Here is a 13,847-nt window from a genome sequence, read left to right as displayed (position 1 = left end):
GAAAGTGTGCCACTTACTAAAAATGGACATTATTTTGTGGAAGGAGGAGGGAGTATTTTTAAACCATAATCTTTTATTGATTTTTAGCAATTCTACAACCTTTTAAACTGTAACATAAAATTATTTTTTATTTTATTTTTTGCAATGTGATGGTCAAAATCGAAATTAATAACGACGACAACAAAACCACGTCGACATTATTCCAAAATAACTTTATTTTGTTTTCACATCATATTTGATCATTTTATTATATTAGTTAGTTCAATTTTGACCATTATGGAACCATTGCAAAATTGAAAAGTTGCAACTTTATATTTAAGTTTCAAAAGTTAAGAGATCAAATAGATCGTCAACAAAAAAATGTGATTTAAAATGACGATCATCTCTATATACTTTTACTTTTTAGGTTTTTAGATCGTTCAATCACTCATGTTTCAATATTAATCAATAAGTACGTGTTTGCGTCACTATTCATCACTACTCATTCACATCACCAAACTTTAGATGTTTGCGCCAACTTAGCACCATATTTACTAGAGAAGAATTAAATCGTCGTGGAACAATTACGAATTTATGATCTTCACAATTTGTCATTAAACTTTGAAAAATGAAAACGACTTAGAATTTGACCAAACTTGGTGATTTACACGCAATTAATTCACCCTTATATATGCATACATAATACATCGCCCTCATTTCCCAATAACCAAGCAACCCCACCATATATAAATATAGCTCACATTCCTTGGCTCTCTATATAGATACTTATGGAAGGAAGCCATCAAGAGATGCAGCTCTTCTCCTGCGCCGCCGCGGCCGCATCTCCTCTGTCAAAGCCGGGCGATCACGATCCGCCGCTGGACCTCCAGCTGTCCATAAGCCTGAGCACGCCGGCGATGAGGAAGATGAGGGCCCCACCGAGCTGCGTGGAGGCTCTCCGGTGGCAGGCGGCGGAGCAGATTCGGCTGGCGACGACGGAGAAGGCGTACGCGGAGCGCGTGAGGGAGCTGACGCGGAGGGAGATGGAGATGGCGCAGTCGGAGTTCGCACGCGCGCGCGCCATGTGGGAGAGGGCGCGCGAGGAGCTGCAGAGAGCCGAGAGGATCAAGGAGAGGCTGGATTCCATCTCCGCCACGTGTCACTCCTGCGGGACCCAACAACGTTAGACCTTAAAACTCCTTTTTTTTTCTTCTTCTCCAAATTAGGTTTGATTTTTAGTTTCATCTTTGAATATGACATAAATTTTTGCAGCGCCATGTATCATGATGAAAGAGATATCAGTTTTTCATGTGCAAAAATATAAATAATTGAGTTGAGCTTCTCTTGTATATATGGTGTCAAAGTTCCATGATTGAAGTTGTACAAGATTTTTTTGTATACTTCCTACATATTTGTGGCTCATGATCACTTCATGTCTTCATCTACCCATTTTGAGATGGTACGTTCTATGCTTTCATGAGCGAATGTTTGCCAATTTTTTTGTTAGTCTTGCAATTTTGAAAATAAGTCAGAAAAATAAAGAGTATTGATTTGTTTATCATTATCCCAAGCCAAATATATTTGGTGGAATTATTTGATATGGAAGCCGAGGAATCATACGTGGACGTCACCGGCAGTGAGTTAAACGATTTAGTATTGTTTAAAAAATGATGTCGTTTCGTTGAAAATCATCAATACTCAATAGTATGTTCCACATAAGTGACCTGATTTTTTCGTTGTGTAATAATTGAGAACAAATCAAAATTTAATTGTTTTTTCTGCAATTAACTCTAGCTATATTATACTCCTACAACTATATAATGAAATAATCTTGGAGTTTATTAGTTTCTATACATTTTCCTTCAGTAAAGATAACTGTGAGACGACCTAAATTTCTTGAATGATATACAGATATTTCCATTTCTGAATTTGTCTTAATTTTTGGTTTTACCATATTTTTCAAACTTAAAACACAATTAACACCTGTATAATTAGTAAACCAAATCATGATGAATTAATGGACCTGATCAAGTGGTGAATGTTGATATCTTTGAATTAGACGTACTAACATGATTAAAGTAAAAATCTAGCTAATTAAAGTAAAAAAAATCTAGTTCTGGTTTCATCATTAATCTCATTCCTACATTATGAATTTATGGTCAAAATCAAATTATCAGTTTTCAATCTTGTCCAGGACACAGCATTATGGAGGTAGCCCTTTGTCTGCCCTCGATGATCATTGTAATGCAAGTAGACAAGTTAGTCATAGAATGTGAGCCAAGTTTCAAAAGTATATCTATGAGTCATGTGGGACAATATTTGAGATTGTAAATAATCTTATTCATCAACAGGCAAAATATAGTTCATTGTCTTAATTTTGGATGAGTTCAACCTATGTCTATTTTTTTTAAAAACCCTTGAAGTTCACACAAAGTTCCAATTTTGGCTTGTAACCTAAAATCCGGCAACGAAATTTAAATCAACTCGCCAGATTCTTGCCTGAAATATACGAGGCCGAATGGCCGAAATTGATGGAGAAACACATAAACCCTGATTTCTTGAATTCAAAATTAACTAATAATGAATCTCACTATGCTTTTGATACCCTAGTAACTCAAAAAGAAATAAAATGAAAAACTAATAAATTCAGAAAAATATGTCCAAAAACTATTTCAACCTTAAGACGATGTTCTCAATAGGCTAAAAGTAGGCTAAAAGTAACATTTTTCGATAAAATTCGAGATTTTAATCATTACACAATATGCAATTAATAGAGTTGAATATGTCTAGATTGAATAATGAAAATGTGATGAGTGACAATTAGAGAAATGGTAATGGTCAAGGTGAGAACCCTGCAGAGATTGGAAAAGGCAAATGAATCAGAACAAAAAGGAGACAAATAATACATGATAGCTGTATAAATTTTGTATTCTAACTGTTAAACTTTAGTAAAAATTATCCCAAGAAACCAAATACCCACTACCAATGTCTGGGATCCAACGCAAAATATATAAACATTTCTGGATAAGATCATTTGTAGTAACATCAACAGCATCCCATTTGACATGTTTCAAAGATAATTAGGTCGAAAATGTGAAAGTAAAAAAGAGATCGACTGGGTCAGGGTTTTTCTTGATCCATATTTTTGTATATATGCTATCAAGTTAAAAATATTTGTATAATATTGAAGTCGTGCTGTCACTTGATTTATGCATGACTCTGAAGATAGAGAGTTGCAATAGCAACCAAAATTTAGATGGAAAGCAACACACATCACACTCAATTTGAAAAGTTGTAGGACATGGGCTCTTTGTAGGATCATCAACACAGTAATTATGACAAATCCTTAGCATTTTGTCCTATCAAATTGTCAGGATATGTGTAACACACAGTGGGCTTTACATAATCCAAACAACTTATATCCATTGCTTTAATCGATATAACTGTTGAATTAATAATAGAGTATCATCATATATATTCCATTATTGAAACTCGAGGTATTGTTCAAGTAATTAACTTGTATAAATGCGACAAACATTTCCAAGTTGGGGGATCACATGCATATACATTGCTGGCTATGCCATTAATTTTGATTTTTGAGCATAATAGTGGGTTATTTTGAATAAGAATATTAAGAAAAATTAAAGAGGTTGATTTTGGGAGGATTGATTAATATCGGAACCATTTGCTATTTTGAATAATGTTGGAAACATTTGTTATAAAGGAACATGACATCATCACTTTTTTGAAGGTGGGCAAGTTTTCATTTTTTGTGGGACTCAGTCACACTAGCAAAATGGATATGAGGATAACACCATAGCTAGAACGTAACATGCATGTAATAAGAGAGGTGATTTGGATATGCTTTATTACTGGAAACCAAAAAGTTCAGAAAAAACATAAAGTTTTGATGATTGATTCCAAGTGTACGTTTTAATAGTAGAAATATTTATATTGAGCAATCAGGAATAAAATAATTAAGAGATTGAGTCAAGAATCAACAAGAGATCAAGTACTCAAGAAAGAAAAAAGATCAAGAATTAGATAAATTGATTTGGATACCAAACTGTTATAGTCAGTTGTATAAATGTAACTAAAGAAAATTATTGAAGTCAGTTTATGTATCCCACCAATTTGTCAAGTTAAGCCATGTTATTTAATATACAATACAAATTTAGATAATTTCTTTTCTATCAAACAACAACGGAAAAAAATCATATCTTTGCATATCTCGACATGAAGCCCGTATTTCTTATCTTGTTTTACATATCTTCTCATATCCCATCTTTTTTATCTACAATTAATCAGTATTAATATCATGTGCAAATTGTCGAAAAAATCATAATGTTAGATCACATTCCGGCCTAGCTGCATAAATTTTTCCATTATTTTTTTTTAAAACAATTAACGGCATATTCACAATTCTCCCAATGCGAAAAATTTTGGTGAAATTAAATCTGATATAACACTCCAAAACATATGTGAATGTCACCGACTGCTAGTCAAACAATCTTGCTATTCATAAAAAATGACTTCGTTTTGTTGAAAGTAACAATAATATATGCAAATGACCTGGTTTTTTCATTGTAGTATTATTATGAATAAATTCAAACTCCATGATTTTTTTGGTTAATTTTTAAATCACGGCAAACTAATATTTTTCTGGATTTCAATTATGTTGTTTTTAGACCATCTCCAACCATTTACACCAAACTCAAACCCATTTTTTAGTATGCATAACTTACAAAAAGTAGTTTTACTTCAAACATTTACATCAAATCCAAATTGCACACCATTTTTTGTAGTTGCACCATATTTGATATTGTTCCATAGAAAAACTCAAAAACTGGTTTTAGATTTAATGCATTACTGAAAAAAATTTCTATATTAAAACTCATTTTTGGTGTATAATTGGAAATTCTAACTACAATCATATATATGGATGACGGGAGAGCCAGAAAATTTTGGTCCACTGAAATGAAGGGCTTGTGAATTATAATCACAGAGTAGCACTAGCAATGTTTTAAACATAAATGATTGTTAATTGTTGTGCCCTCCACGTTTGATGGAAATTTTGGTATAATATTCCATTTTCGACATATGTGATTATATATAATATTTGATTGTTACTCGCAGATTGTCGTGTTTCTATATCTATTCAAATAGTTCCATCATCTTTTTGTTTGCTGCACTATTGAAATTGTTGTTTCTGCTGAAACAATCATTTTCTTTTGACTGTATAGAACTATGACCACATCACTATGTAATGGAAAATCTCTTGGGATTTTGCTGTTGCTCCAGGATTTGAAAATTCAAAATTTATACTCCATGTAGCCACATTTCATATTACATGGTCATATTAGTAAGTACTCATTTTAGATTTATACTAAAACAATCTCAAACCACTGCATTAAAGGATTTTGAGATCAACATTTAAAGTAAATTAATTATTTAAAGTAATAAATATTAATTTTCAATTAAAAAAAACTCAAATGTGAAAGGAAACTATTTTTATTGAAAATCAAGATTTCTCATTGTAGGAAATCAGATATTAACAAATTAATAGCGATGCTTGTACTAATTGAAATATTACCACTATTTAAAATAAATTAGTTGTATTTTTAAAACATATTTGACACTTTTTAATATTAATAAACTATTATGAATCATAGTTTAAAGAAATATTTAGAAAAGGGGATTAGAAGAATGATAGCGGAATATGGGCTCCACTTTATGCCCTGATATATGGGTCTGATTTGAAATATGCTAGAAATTTATTTTAATAATTATGTGTGTTGTTTCTAATTAGAGTACTTTGAAAAAATAAGTTTCGAATGAAATAAGAGTATAGAGTAAAGGCCAAAATTGATCCTGAATATATGATCGTTTTATCTTTTTGGTCCTAAACATTATCTTTTGGATTTTTTGGTCCATCACATATGAAAATTTGATCATTTTGGTCTTGGACTAACTATTCCGTTAAAAACTTAACGGTCAACGGATTTAATCTAGATTTTGACAAAATTAGACTTTTAATTCTAATTCGCCCCTCCAATCTCACCAACGCCGAGATCTGCTCCCTCCAATCCTCCCGAAACCCCACCCGAGAGGCTCCAGCTTCAACCACACCGTTTCTACTCCATGATGGCCCACCGCAACTCCAACTTCGGCGCCGGCGAGGCTTTACCTTCCCGTGGCCCCACCCCTCACCCTTCCAATTTTGACGAGGAGACTGGTAATAATATTATTAATAACAACAATAGCAAAATTAGATTCCATCACGGAGCCGCTGACTAGACTGTTAAATGAATATCTACTAATTTTAATTAGAGAATTAATTAGGGAGTAAAAAATCAGAATTAAAAGTCTAATTTAGTAAAAATATGGATTAAATCCGTTGATCGTTGAGTTTTTAACGGAATAGTTAGTCCAGGACTAAAATGATCAAATTTTCATATATTCAGGACCAAAAAATTCAAAAGATAATGTTTAGGACAAAAAGGTAAAACGGTCATATGTTCAGGACCAATTTTGGTCTTTACTCTATATACTATATAGAGTCGTTATCGTTGGGCCTGAATGAGTTTTGAATGAGAAGCCCAAGATAGAAAAAGCCCTTTTAAATTCTACATCACATTTACCGTTTTCCTTCTCCTTCACAAATTACTCTCGCCGGTGTTCTCCAACGCCTCTGCCTCTTCCTGTATCACTACTTCTCCATCCTACATGAAGAATATTTGAAAGCTTGAAGCTCCACACCCATTGCCAAACATTGGTAACAATTTTGTATATACCTTATTCCTCTTGTATGCTAACATTGAACTGAATTGAAAATTCAAATGCTAAAGTAGGTGAAATTTTTTCTTGAATTGAGCTAGCGAAGGGGGGCGATAGTTTATGACTTCATAGTAATTGGCTTTATGTAATGCTCAAATTTGTCTGGTAGAATTGTTTTGAATTTATGACTACAATTGGGGGTATTTCTACCTCTCCAAATATTATGAGCTCGAATTGGGATTGGATTATGTGATGCTCTCAAACTTGTCTGCAAGAGTTCCAACTCTCACTTCTCCAAATATTCATGATTGCAAAATTGTGCAAGAGTTCATGACTCAGCCAGTCTTTTTTTTTTTTTTTTTTCTTCTCACCGGATAAAAGACACGGCAACGCGGTTCCATGACGCTGAGAGAAGAATCGGCTCGTAAAAGACACGGCAACATAAATGCCAAAACCATGTGCAAGATCGACCATCTGAAAGAAGTAGCATTGTGGGCGGCCGATGCCTCTGTTCCTTCCCTCGCCGCTTACTTCGGGGAGCGCCTCTCTGCCACCAACGAAGCACTGGGTGTTCGGGGCGACCCTGCTTTATTTGTCTGCGAAAGGTTAAGCCTTTACTGGTTTATTATGCTATAGCGTGGAGTGGATTGCAAAATTTTATCTTGTTCACGGTTGGTATTATGTCTGTTTAGTTGATTAATATGCATTTAGTTAGCATTTAATTTTTGAGGATTAGCTTAATAACTTATCTAATTTGAACTACTTTTGCTTATTCATATGCCATTGAAAGGGTAGAATTGGAGAAAATCATCGGTTATTTACATCTTCTCATTGAAAGGCTAGGATTAGAGAAGTCAAGCAATTAGTTGTGCTTTAAAAACAAGAGATACTTGTGTTGCTAACTTGAGTGACTTGTTTAATGCTTCATATGGGAGCCTAACTCGTGTTGCAAAGATTGAGCATGGCAGAATCTAAAAAGTTGAGAGTGGTGAGAAGAAGATTTTAACACAGCAGCAAATGTAGTAAAAACAGTTCCAACTTTCTGTAATTTGAGCTCCATAATTTGCTAAAGTAACTTGGTTTTTTTGTTCATTCAACTTGTGACACTCCTGTGTTTCTACTTGATAGATTCATGTGTTTCTTTAAGTTTGCAGCATTGTTTGGGAGATAATACTATACTATGGTGGTATTCGGTTGCTATGACTCATTATCATATGATTATCCATCTAGGATTAAGTTGTGAGATTCAATCTCATAAACCTAACATAATACATTATTACATAATCGATAATGGGATATAATCTTTCAAACCGAACGGACCCTATATGGATAACTGGTTGACTATTCAAGTATGCTATTGCTTTTTAAGTTAGTCAGAGGTGTTCATCTTTCTCCTACTTCTTCCCTTGGACTGTTTCTGCATACATTTGAAATCGACTGATGAGGTTTTGAACGCTTTGTTGTTCAACAGATGTGAATCTATTCTGCAACCCGGTAACAATTGCAGTGTTCGGATTGAGAATAACAAGTCAAAAGGGAGGCATAGGCGAAAGAGATCGAAGATTATAGTGCAGAACAATATTGTTTACAGATGTCACTTTTGTTCTCATCAAAATACGATGAGAGGAACACCGAATGGCTATGTCAAAGAGATACGTCCGCCAAAGCCTAAACCAGCACCGGGCTTAAAGAAAGTGCGGGAGAACCACCCTAGCTCGGAAAACGCTACAACTACTGTCGAGTGCAGTGGTTTGTTGCCTTTAGATGGACAGGATCTTGAAGGAAGCTCTCTGGCCACTCCACTGTCGAAAAGTGGTCTTTCTTTATTGGATTCAAAGCGGAGGAAAAGAAATAGACCCGGTGCAAAGAAAGCCGATGAACCTCAAATCAGCCTGGGTGCAGCAGATACGGAGAAGAGCACTCAAGCTTCGAGTAAGAGAAGGAAGAGGACGTGGACGAGTCTGAAGGAGATTGCTGAGAGTAGTGGCCAAGATGTTGGCAAGAAATTCACAAACTCATCTGTACCATTCTCTATTTAAGATTGCACAATGTGAGAGCTGTAGTCAACTGTAAAATATAGTTAACGAATTAAATATTTATTAGGATATATTAAATGAATTATAGTTAAAGAATAATACTCGAAGTAATAAAATACTATAAACACCTAATGCATGTATGTACTATACTGTATTTTATAGGGGAATACACTGCTGTAATGTATCAAATGAATACAGTAAAGAAACGAGTCATAATTATTATGTATTATCGTCACAATGAATTTTAGAAATGCTACTATAAATCAATATCCGCGCAATGCATGTGGAAAACGATATTCATATTAGTGAATTGGTTACATACAGAAAATAAAATTTTAAAGTCTCACCTATTATTCTCTATCTTATTTATTATATAATCATTTGATCAACTAATACAATTTTCTTAAATTCAGAGTCGAAAAGAAATGTATCACATATGGAATATTTATCATGTACTCCCTCCGTTACAATATACAATTGAAATAAGAATGAATTACATAGGACTTGACTTGCATGCCTAGCATTCGTAATCCCTAAAAGAATATCATCGAAGGTCCATTAATTAAAAGAAATTTTGCTTTTTTGAAACTTTTTCAGACCATAGTAACATTTTAAAAACCATCCCGTCTTTTTATTTTGATTTTTCGTATGTAATTGCAAATTTTTTCCTATTTAGGTTTTCAATAGCCCTTATGGAATTCCAAGTAATTCAATGGCTTAATGCAATTAGCATCCGTTAGTTTTTTTAGTTTTTTTAACGAAATTGTAAAAAAAAAAAAAAAAAAAAAACTACTTCATCGATATTTATGGATCTGTTTTTCAAAAAGGGAATATTTTAGATATAATTAAAACCAAAACTGACCTTTAAAAAAACAGTGTAATATTTGGAAGAGAAGACAGTAGGCGAAGAGGAGAATGGGAGATGGAAAGAATCACAGTATGTGGGGTCATCTACCGCTACTGGTGAGAGCTAGCTCCAAGGAATCCGTGGAATACATACTCCAAGCTCTCTGGCGCACCCGACTCACCGGTCTCGACGCCACCGACCGTCGAATCTTTCGCGATATTCTTCAACTCTCCGACGACTCCGACCTCGACCCCGTCAGTAATCCCCTATTCTACATTTTTCGCCTTGCCGATTTCCTCATTAATTTTCACTATATGCCTTGAATGCTCAATCCCAATCGTGTATACATATGCCTACAAACTACAAAGTGATGCTGTTCGTTTTTTATAAGACGAATTTGATTCTAGGGCAGTAGAAGAGCTGGTTTATAGTTGTTGCTGCTGAATTGAAATAATAGGGGATTGGTTTCGGGCGGGGGAATAGCTAGTGTTATCGTCATTGCTACACTGTTGTTGAGATTGAAAAACGGTCAAATTCAAAGGGGAAATACCAGTCCTAGCCTGTTTGGGTAGGTTTAATTCTGGTAATGCTAGGCGCTGGTGCATGTTGTAGAGGAGGGAGGAGAAATAATTAGAAATATTGAATATGCTTTATTATGAGAAACACATGTGTTTTCTAGAATGGTTATGCAAATAGTGTTGTTGTAGGTATGCAAAACAAAACTCGCTGCTACGACTCATATACCTCTCTTTAACATGAAGATGCTATGCTGTCGCTTTTTCATTGGATTTTATTGGGACTCATGTGTTCATTTTTAGTTCTTTATAACTTAGCTTAATAGAGTGTCTTTAGACTCTGTATACTGCTTGATTGAGCCATTTGAGACTTCTCCTAGTGTGTGTGTCATCATCTGATGAGCTATTCGACAACATAGCATATGAATGGCATTGGACATCACGGTCAGAACTGTTTCAAATATAATTTTAGTGGGTAGCTTAGCAGACTATACCTCCTTTTGGATTATTCCAGATTGATTACTTCAATTGTGTGGTTGCTTTGTAAAGGTGGTGCCTTTTTTTTGGTGTAAGGGTTTCTCTGTGGAAAAGGGTAAATGTTACTCCTAGTAATTATGGCTTGCAAGATAACAGATATGATGGCTAGTTGAACAAATTTTGAGCCATTGGAAATCATTATCTAAAATTTTGCTTTAATTCTTTCTTCCCACATTACTTAAATCAATCCTCTAATACCTCGAAATTCTAGTGTTTCATGGGTTTCATGGGTGAGAATTCTGAATTCCAATTATTGTTTGTCTCGAATTGGTGTGTGTGTTCTGTAGGAGTGTCTGGAGGCTCGGGAGGTATACTTTCTTAACTGCCATTCTGTGAGTCTCTCTGCTTCTGGAGCTCACTGAGATGGATCTTGTATGGTATCCCCCAGTTTTAGCTTGGACCTTTTAATGATTGATGTAGGGAAGTTCTTGGGAGGCAGAGGTAATGGTTTGTAAATGGCATGTTTCCCATTTCATGCTAGTGTGTGTGGCTTCAAGGAAAGTGAAAAGTATTTGAGGATAAAGATGTTGCTAGGATAGAGTTAAGTTTGGGTGTCTTTAAGGCTGCAAAGGCATAAAGATTTCAGGCATATATGTGAAATGTAGATATATTTCAAGCATCGAGCGTGGGGTGTTTTTATTGTGTATAGTTATACTGGATATCTTGCCCACTCATTGTAGACATTTTGATTGTGAAATAGTAGTAAATTGTATTTTGTCTTATCCAAAAACTCAAATAAAAATAAGTTGATGGATAGTGTGTTACTGCAGCTATTAGTGTGTCTACGAGTATTGATCCGGAGGTGTGTTTATGACAATGTTAATAAAGACGAGATTCATAAATTGTTCCCTGCTGAAGTTCTGCCCGAACTGCAAAGACTATTGACACTTCTACTGCAAAAATTCCAAAGGGAGTGGCGACAGGATATTTCAAAAGACCAGGTGAGAATTCTTGCATTCATAGTAAAACTAGAGAGAGTGAAGTGCAAATTACTTAAGCGAAATGCTCATATGTGACCAACATTCCTTTCATTCGGTTAGTTCATCTTGCCCCGGCAAAAGTCAATGACCTGGAACATGGCAAATCAAAGTGGGGAACAAACAGGGCCTGCTGCAGTTATGAACTTGCAGGTATGATTTTGCTTGCATATGAGATGAACTGCTGATTCTTGCAACATCATTCTGAAGTCCTACTATGCTTTTTCCAGCTTCACAGTGATGCTCAACCAGGTATGGGTGAACGAGACGTTAAATTCCTATTGGCGAAAGACACTATGGAAATGATGTTGAAGTCCATGTACAGTATACGAGACGAGCTATCTGAACCTGTAAGTGCAATTGCATTTTTTTCCCGGTTTATATTCATGTCCAATGTACTATCATCCCTCAAACCCGTCTTCTCATGTCAGGACGAAACTCCATAACGACACTTAGTCCAGGATTAACGTGGTTCAGCTCTAATAGCAGCCATTAGAAAGGTAAATGTAGTTAGTTCTTCTATCTGTTTCAGATTATCCTGATTCTGGCATATCTAGTAATGCCAATCCAGGCTCTTCCCTTCAAATTGGCTTCTTCTGCATACCCTTTTGTTTTTTTTTGTTATAAGTTTGTATTGTTAGGTCGTTGACTACATCGTTGAGTTACGTTGACACAATGAAAAATCCGAACATCGGTCTTCAGAAAGCTGTTTATTTGTTCATCTACTTGTTTGTACTACTTGATCATCGAGACTATTTTGTTTTATTCATCTTGATCCTATCATTTCATCTACTTGTTGATCCTATTATTTCTATAATGTATTAATGATGTGATACTACCACACACCTCACCTCACTAAAATTATTTTTCTGAGTTTATCATATTCATACAGAATAGTAGCCACATCACACACATCATAATCCACGTGGCATTATTTATTTTTTTCTATTCAAGGCATGTTTTGAGCAAATTTGTATTCTTATCAATATGGATGATACATTGATGCTCAATCTCCATTTCAAAGTTAACAATCCTAATTAGGTTTAAAAGTTGTGCCAACTAACTTCCCTTATAATCATAAATTGATAGTCAACTATCACAATAATATCAAATCATGACACACAACAACCAGATAATATTATGAAATAATAGGATCAGCACTAAATAATTTCCATATCGTCATGTTTATGCTTGCTCAAAATTCTATTTAGTGGTACGTCAGTTTCTTCTTCTTCTTTGACCGTCATAAATCAAAATTAGTATACATACGTGCAGGGGACTATTTGAAAATAAAACCATGTTATTTTGAGAAAAAGAAAATAAAATATATTAATAAAATGATTTAACATGCCCACAAGAATAGAAACTAATAATATTTAAAAATATTGGTGACTTCATTCTACACTAATCACTCCTTTTTTGTGTAAGTATAAATCTATGCATCCATCATTGCATACGCGATAATTAATGAGCAGGAACCAATTAGATGGTGTGAAACTGTGATTATTCCTTTAATTTGAACTCGTGAAGTTTGAAAATAAGTACTAGTAATGTGTAATAAGATTAAAATATTCATTCAAATCGGTATGTTCAGAAACAAGATGGATTGAAAATAATCGTGGTCAGTTCTGCTGAAAAGTCAGCTACAAAAACTAAAAATTATAATAATGCATAACACGAGTTTACAAACACATAAGATTGAATAATTAGGTATATAGAAATGTTATCATATGATTGTGTCAAGATTTATGTCGAAATATATAAATGTGAAACTGAATTAAATTCGTTGAAAAGTCAACGCCTTCATGAACGTGATGGCTCATGCAAATTAAATAATTAATTAATGTATTTTTACTGTTTTTAGAAAAGAAAATTAACTTTCATACATTCGATCGTCAAATATTTCGTAGTCCAAAATACTGATCTTGCATAAAAATAAATTTGTTTTTTATATTCGATTGACTCGCCAATATTAGTATTTATTCATTCACTAAAATTCATTATTTTCTGTAATGCCTAACAATAATTAATTTACTTTCATTCAACTATTTTTAGTGAATTTAGATGGTACTAGTATGTGAAAAAAGAAAGGAAATAAGATCATAATCAAATTATTTTAGGCAAGGGAACCTAATGAGATCATTTGAGAACCTAGTTCTAACATAATAAAGAATCAAAT

The 13,847-nt window shown here is 34.1% G+C and overlaps 3 protein-coding genes across 5 annotated transcripts; all 3 read left to right on the top strand.

Annotated features, from left to right (window-relative positions):
• The first annotated feature begins 713 nt into the window (after positions 1–713).
• LOC125198447 (protein indeterminate-domain 16-like) lies at positions 714–2,354 on the top strand. Of its 2 annotated transcripts, none has more exons than XM_048096786.1 (2): positions 714–1,161; positions 2,174–2,354. In XM_048096786.1, exons 1-2 carry the CDS (start codon positions 768–770, stop codon positions 2,308–2,310), a joined length of 531 nt encoding a protein of 176 aa, XP_047952743.1. In that variant the 5' UTR covers positions 714–767; the 3' UTR covers positions 2,311–2,354. The 2 variants fall into 2 exon arrangements, with proteins under 2 accessions (XP_047952743.1, XP_047952744.1); XM_048096787.1 differs by lacking the exon at positions 2,174–2,354 and adding an exon at positions 1,252–1,420.
• Positions 2,355–6,627: 4,273 nt separating this feature from the next.
• Positions 6,628–8,863, top strand: LOC125198445. The gene is made up of 3 exons (XM_048096784.1): positions 6,628–6,754; positions 7,138–7,361; positions 8,228–8,863. The coding sequence occupies exons 2-3, from the start codon at positions 7,156–7,158 to the stop codon at positions 8,793–8,795; spliced, it is 774 nt and encodes a 257-aa protein (XP_047952741.1). The 5' UTR covers positions 6,628–6,754; positions 7,138–7,155; the 3' UTR covers positions 8,796–8,863.
• Positions 8,864–9,680: 817 nt separating this feature from the next.
• Positions 9,681–12,437, top strand: LOC125198446. Of its 2 annotated transcripts, XR_007172404.1 has the most exons (6): positions 9,681–9,893; positions 11,462–11,632; positions 11,732–11,821; positions 11,899–12,018; positions 12,100–12,168; positions 12,310–12,437. XR_007172404.1 is itself a non-coding variant. In XM_048096785.1 (5 exons), exons 1-5 carry the CDS (start codon positions 9,708–9,710, stop codon positions 12,112–12,114), a joined length of 582 nt encoding a protein of 193 aa, XP_047952742.1. In that variant the 5' UTR covers positions 9,681–9,707; the 3' UTR covers positions 12,115–12,437. The 2 variants fall into 2 exon arrangements, 1 of the variants encoding a protein (XP_047952742.1); XM_048096785.1 differs by having other exon boundaries at positions 12,100–12,437.
• The last annotated feature ends 1,410 nt before the right edge of the window (positions 12,438–13,847 follow it).

The sequence above is a fragment of the Salvia hispanica genome, unplaced genomic scaffold, assembly GCF_023119035.1.
Source record: "Salvia hispanica cultivar TCC Black 2014 unplaced genomic scaffold, UniMelb_Shisp_WGS_1.0 HiC_scaffold_1476, whole genome shotgun sequence".
In the NCBI taxonomy this organism is placed as follows: domain Eukaryota; kingdom Viridiplantae; phylum Streptophyta; class Magnoliopsida; order Lamiales; family Lamiaceae; genus Salvia; species Salvia hispanica.
Note: the sequence above shows the minus strand (reverse complement) of the source record. Positions and strands in the feature narration are given on the sequence as shown.

Excerpts from the sequence above, each read along its gene's own strand:
- LOC125198447 (XM_048096786.1), top strand. The coding sequence starts at position 768 with ATGGAAGGAAGCCATCAAGAGATGCAGCTCTTCTCCTGCGCCGCCGCG. Across the intron at positions 1,162-2,173 it reads CTCCTGCGGGACCCAACAAC|GACACAGCATTATGGAGGTA; the intron begins GTTAGACCTTAA and ends AATCTTGTCCAG.
- LOC125198445 (XM_048096784.1), top strand. The coding sequence starts at position 7,156 with ATGACGCTGAGAGAAGAATCGGCTCGTAAAAGACACGGCAACATAAAT. Across the intron at positions 7,362-8,227 it reads GCTTTATTTGTCTGCGAAAG|ATGTGAATCTATTCTGCAAC; the intron begins GTTAAGCCTTTA and ends GTTGTTCAACAG.
- LOC125198446 (XM_048096785.1), top strand. The coding sequence starts at position 9,708 with ATGGGAGATGGAAAGAATCACAGTATGTGGGGTCATCTACCGCTACTG. Across the intron at positions 11,633-11,731 it reads AGGATATTTCAAAAGACCAG|TTCATCTTGCCCCGGCAAAA; the intron begins GTGAGAATTCTT and ends TCATTCGGTTAG. Across the intron at positions 11,822-11,898 it reads CTGCAGTTATGAACTTGCAG|CTTCACAGTGATGCTCAACC; the intron begins GTATGATTTTGC and ends TGCTTTTTCCAG.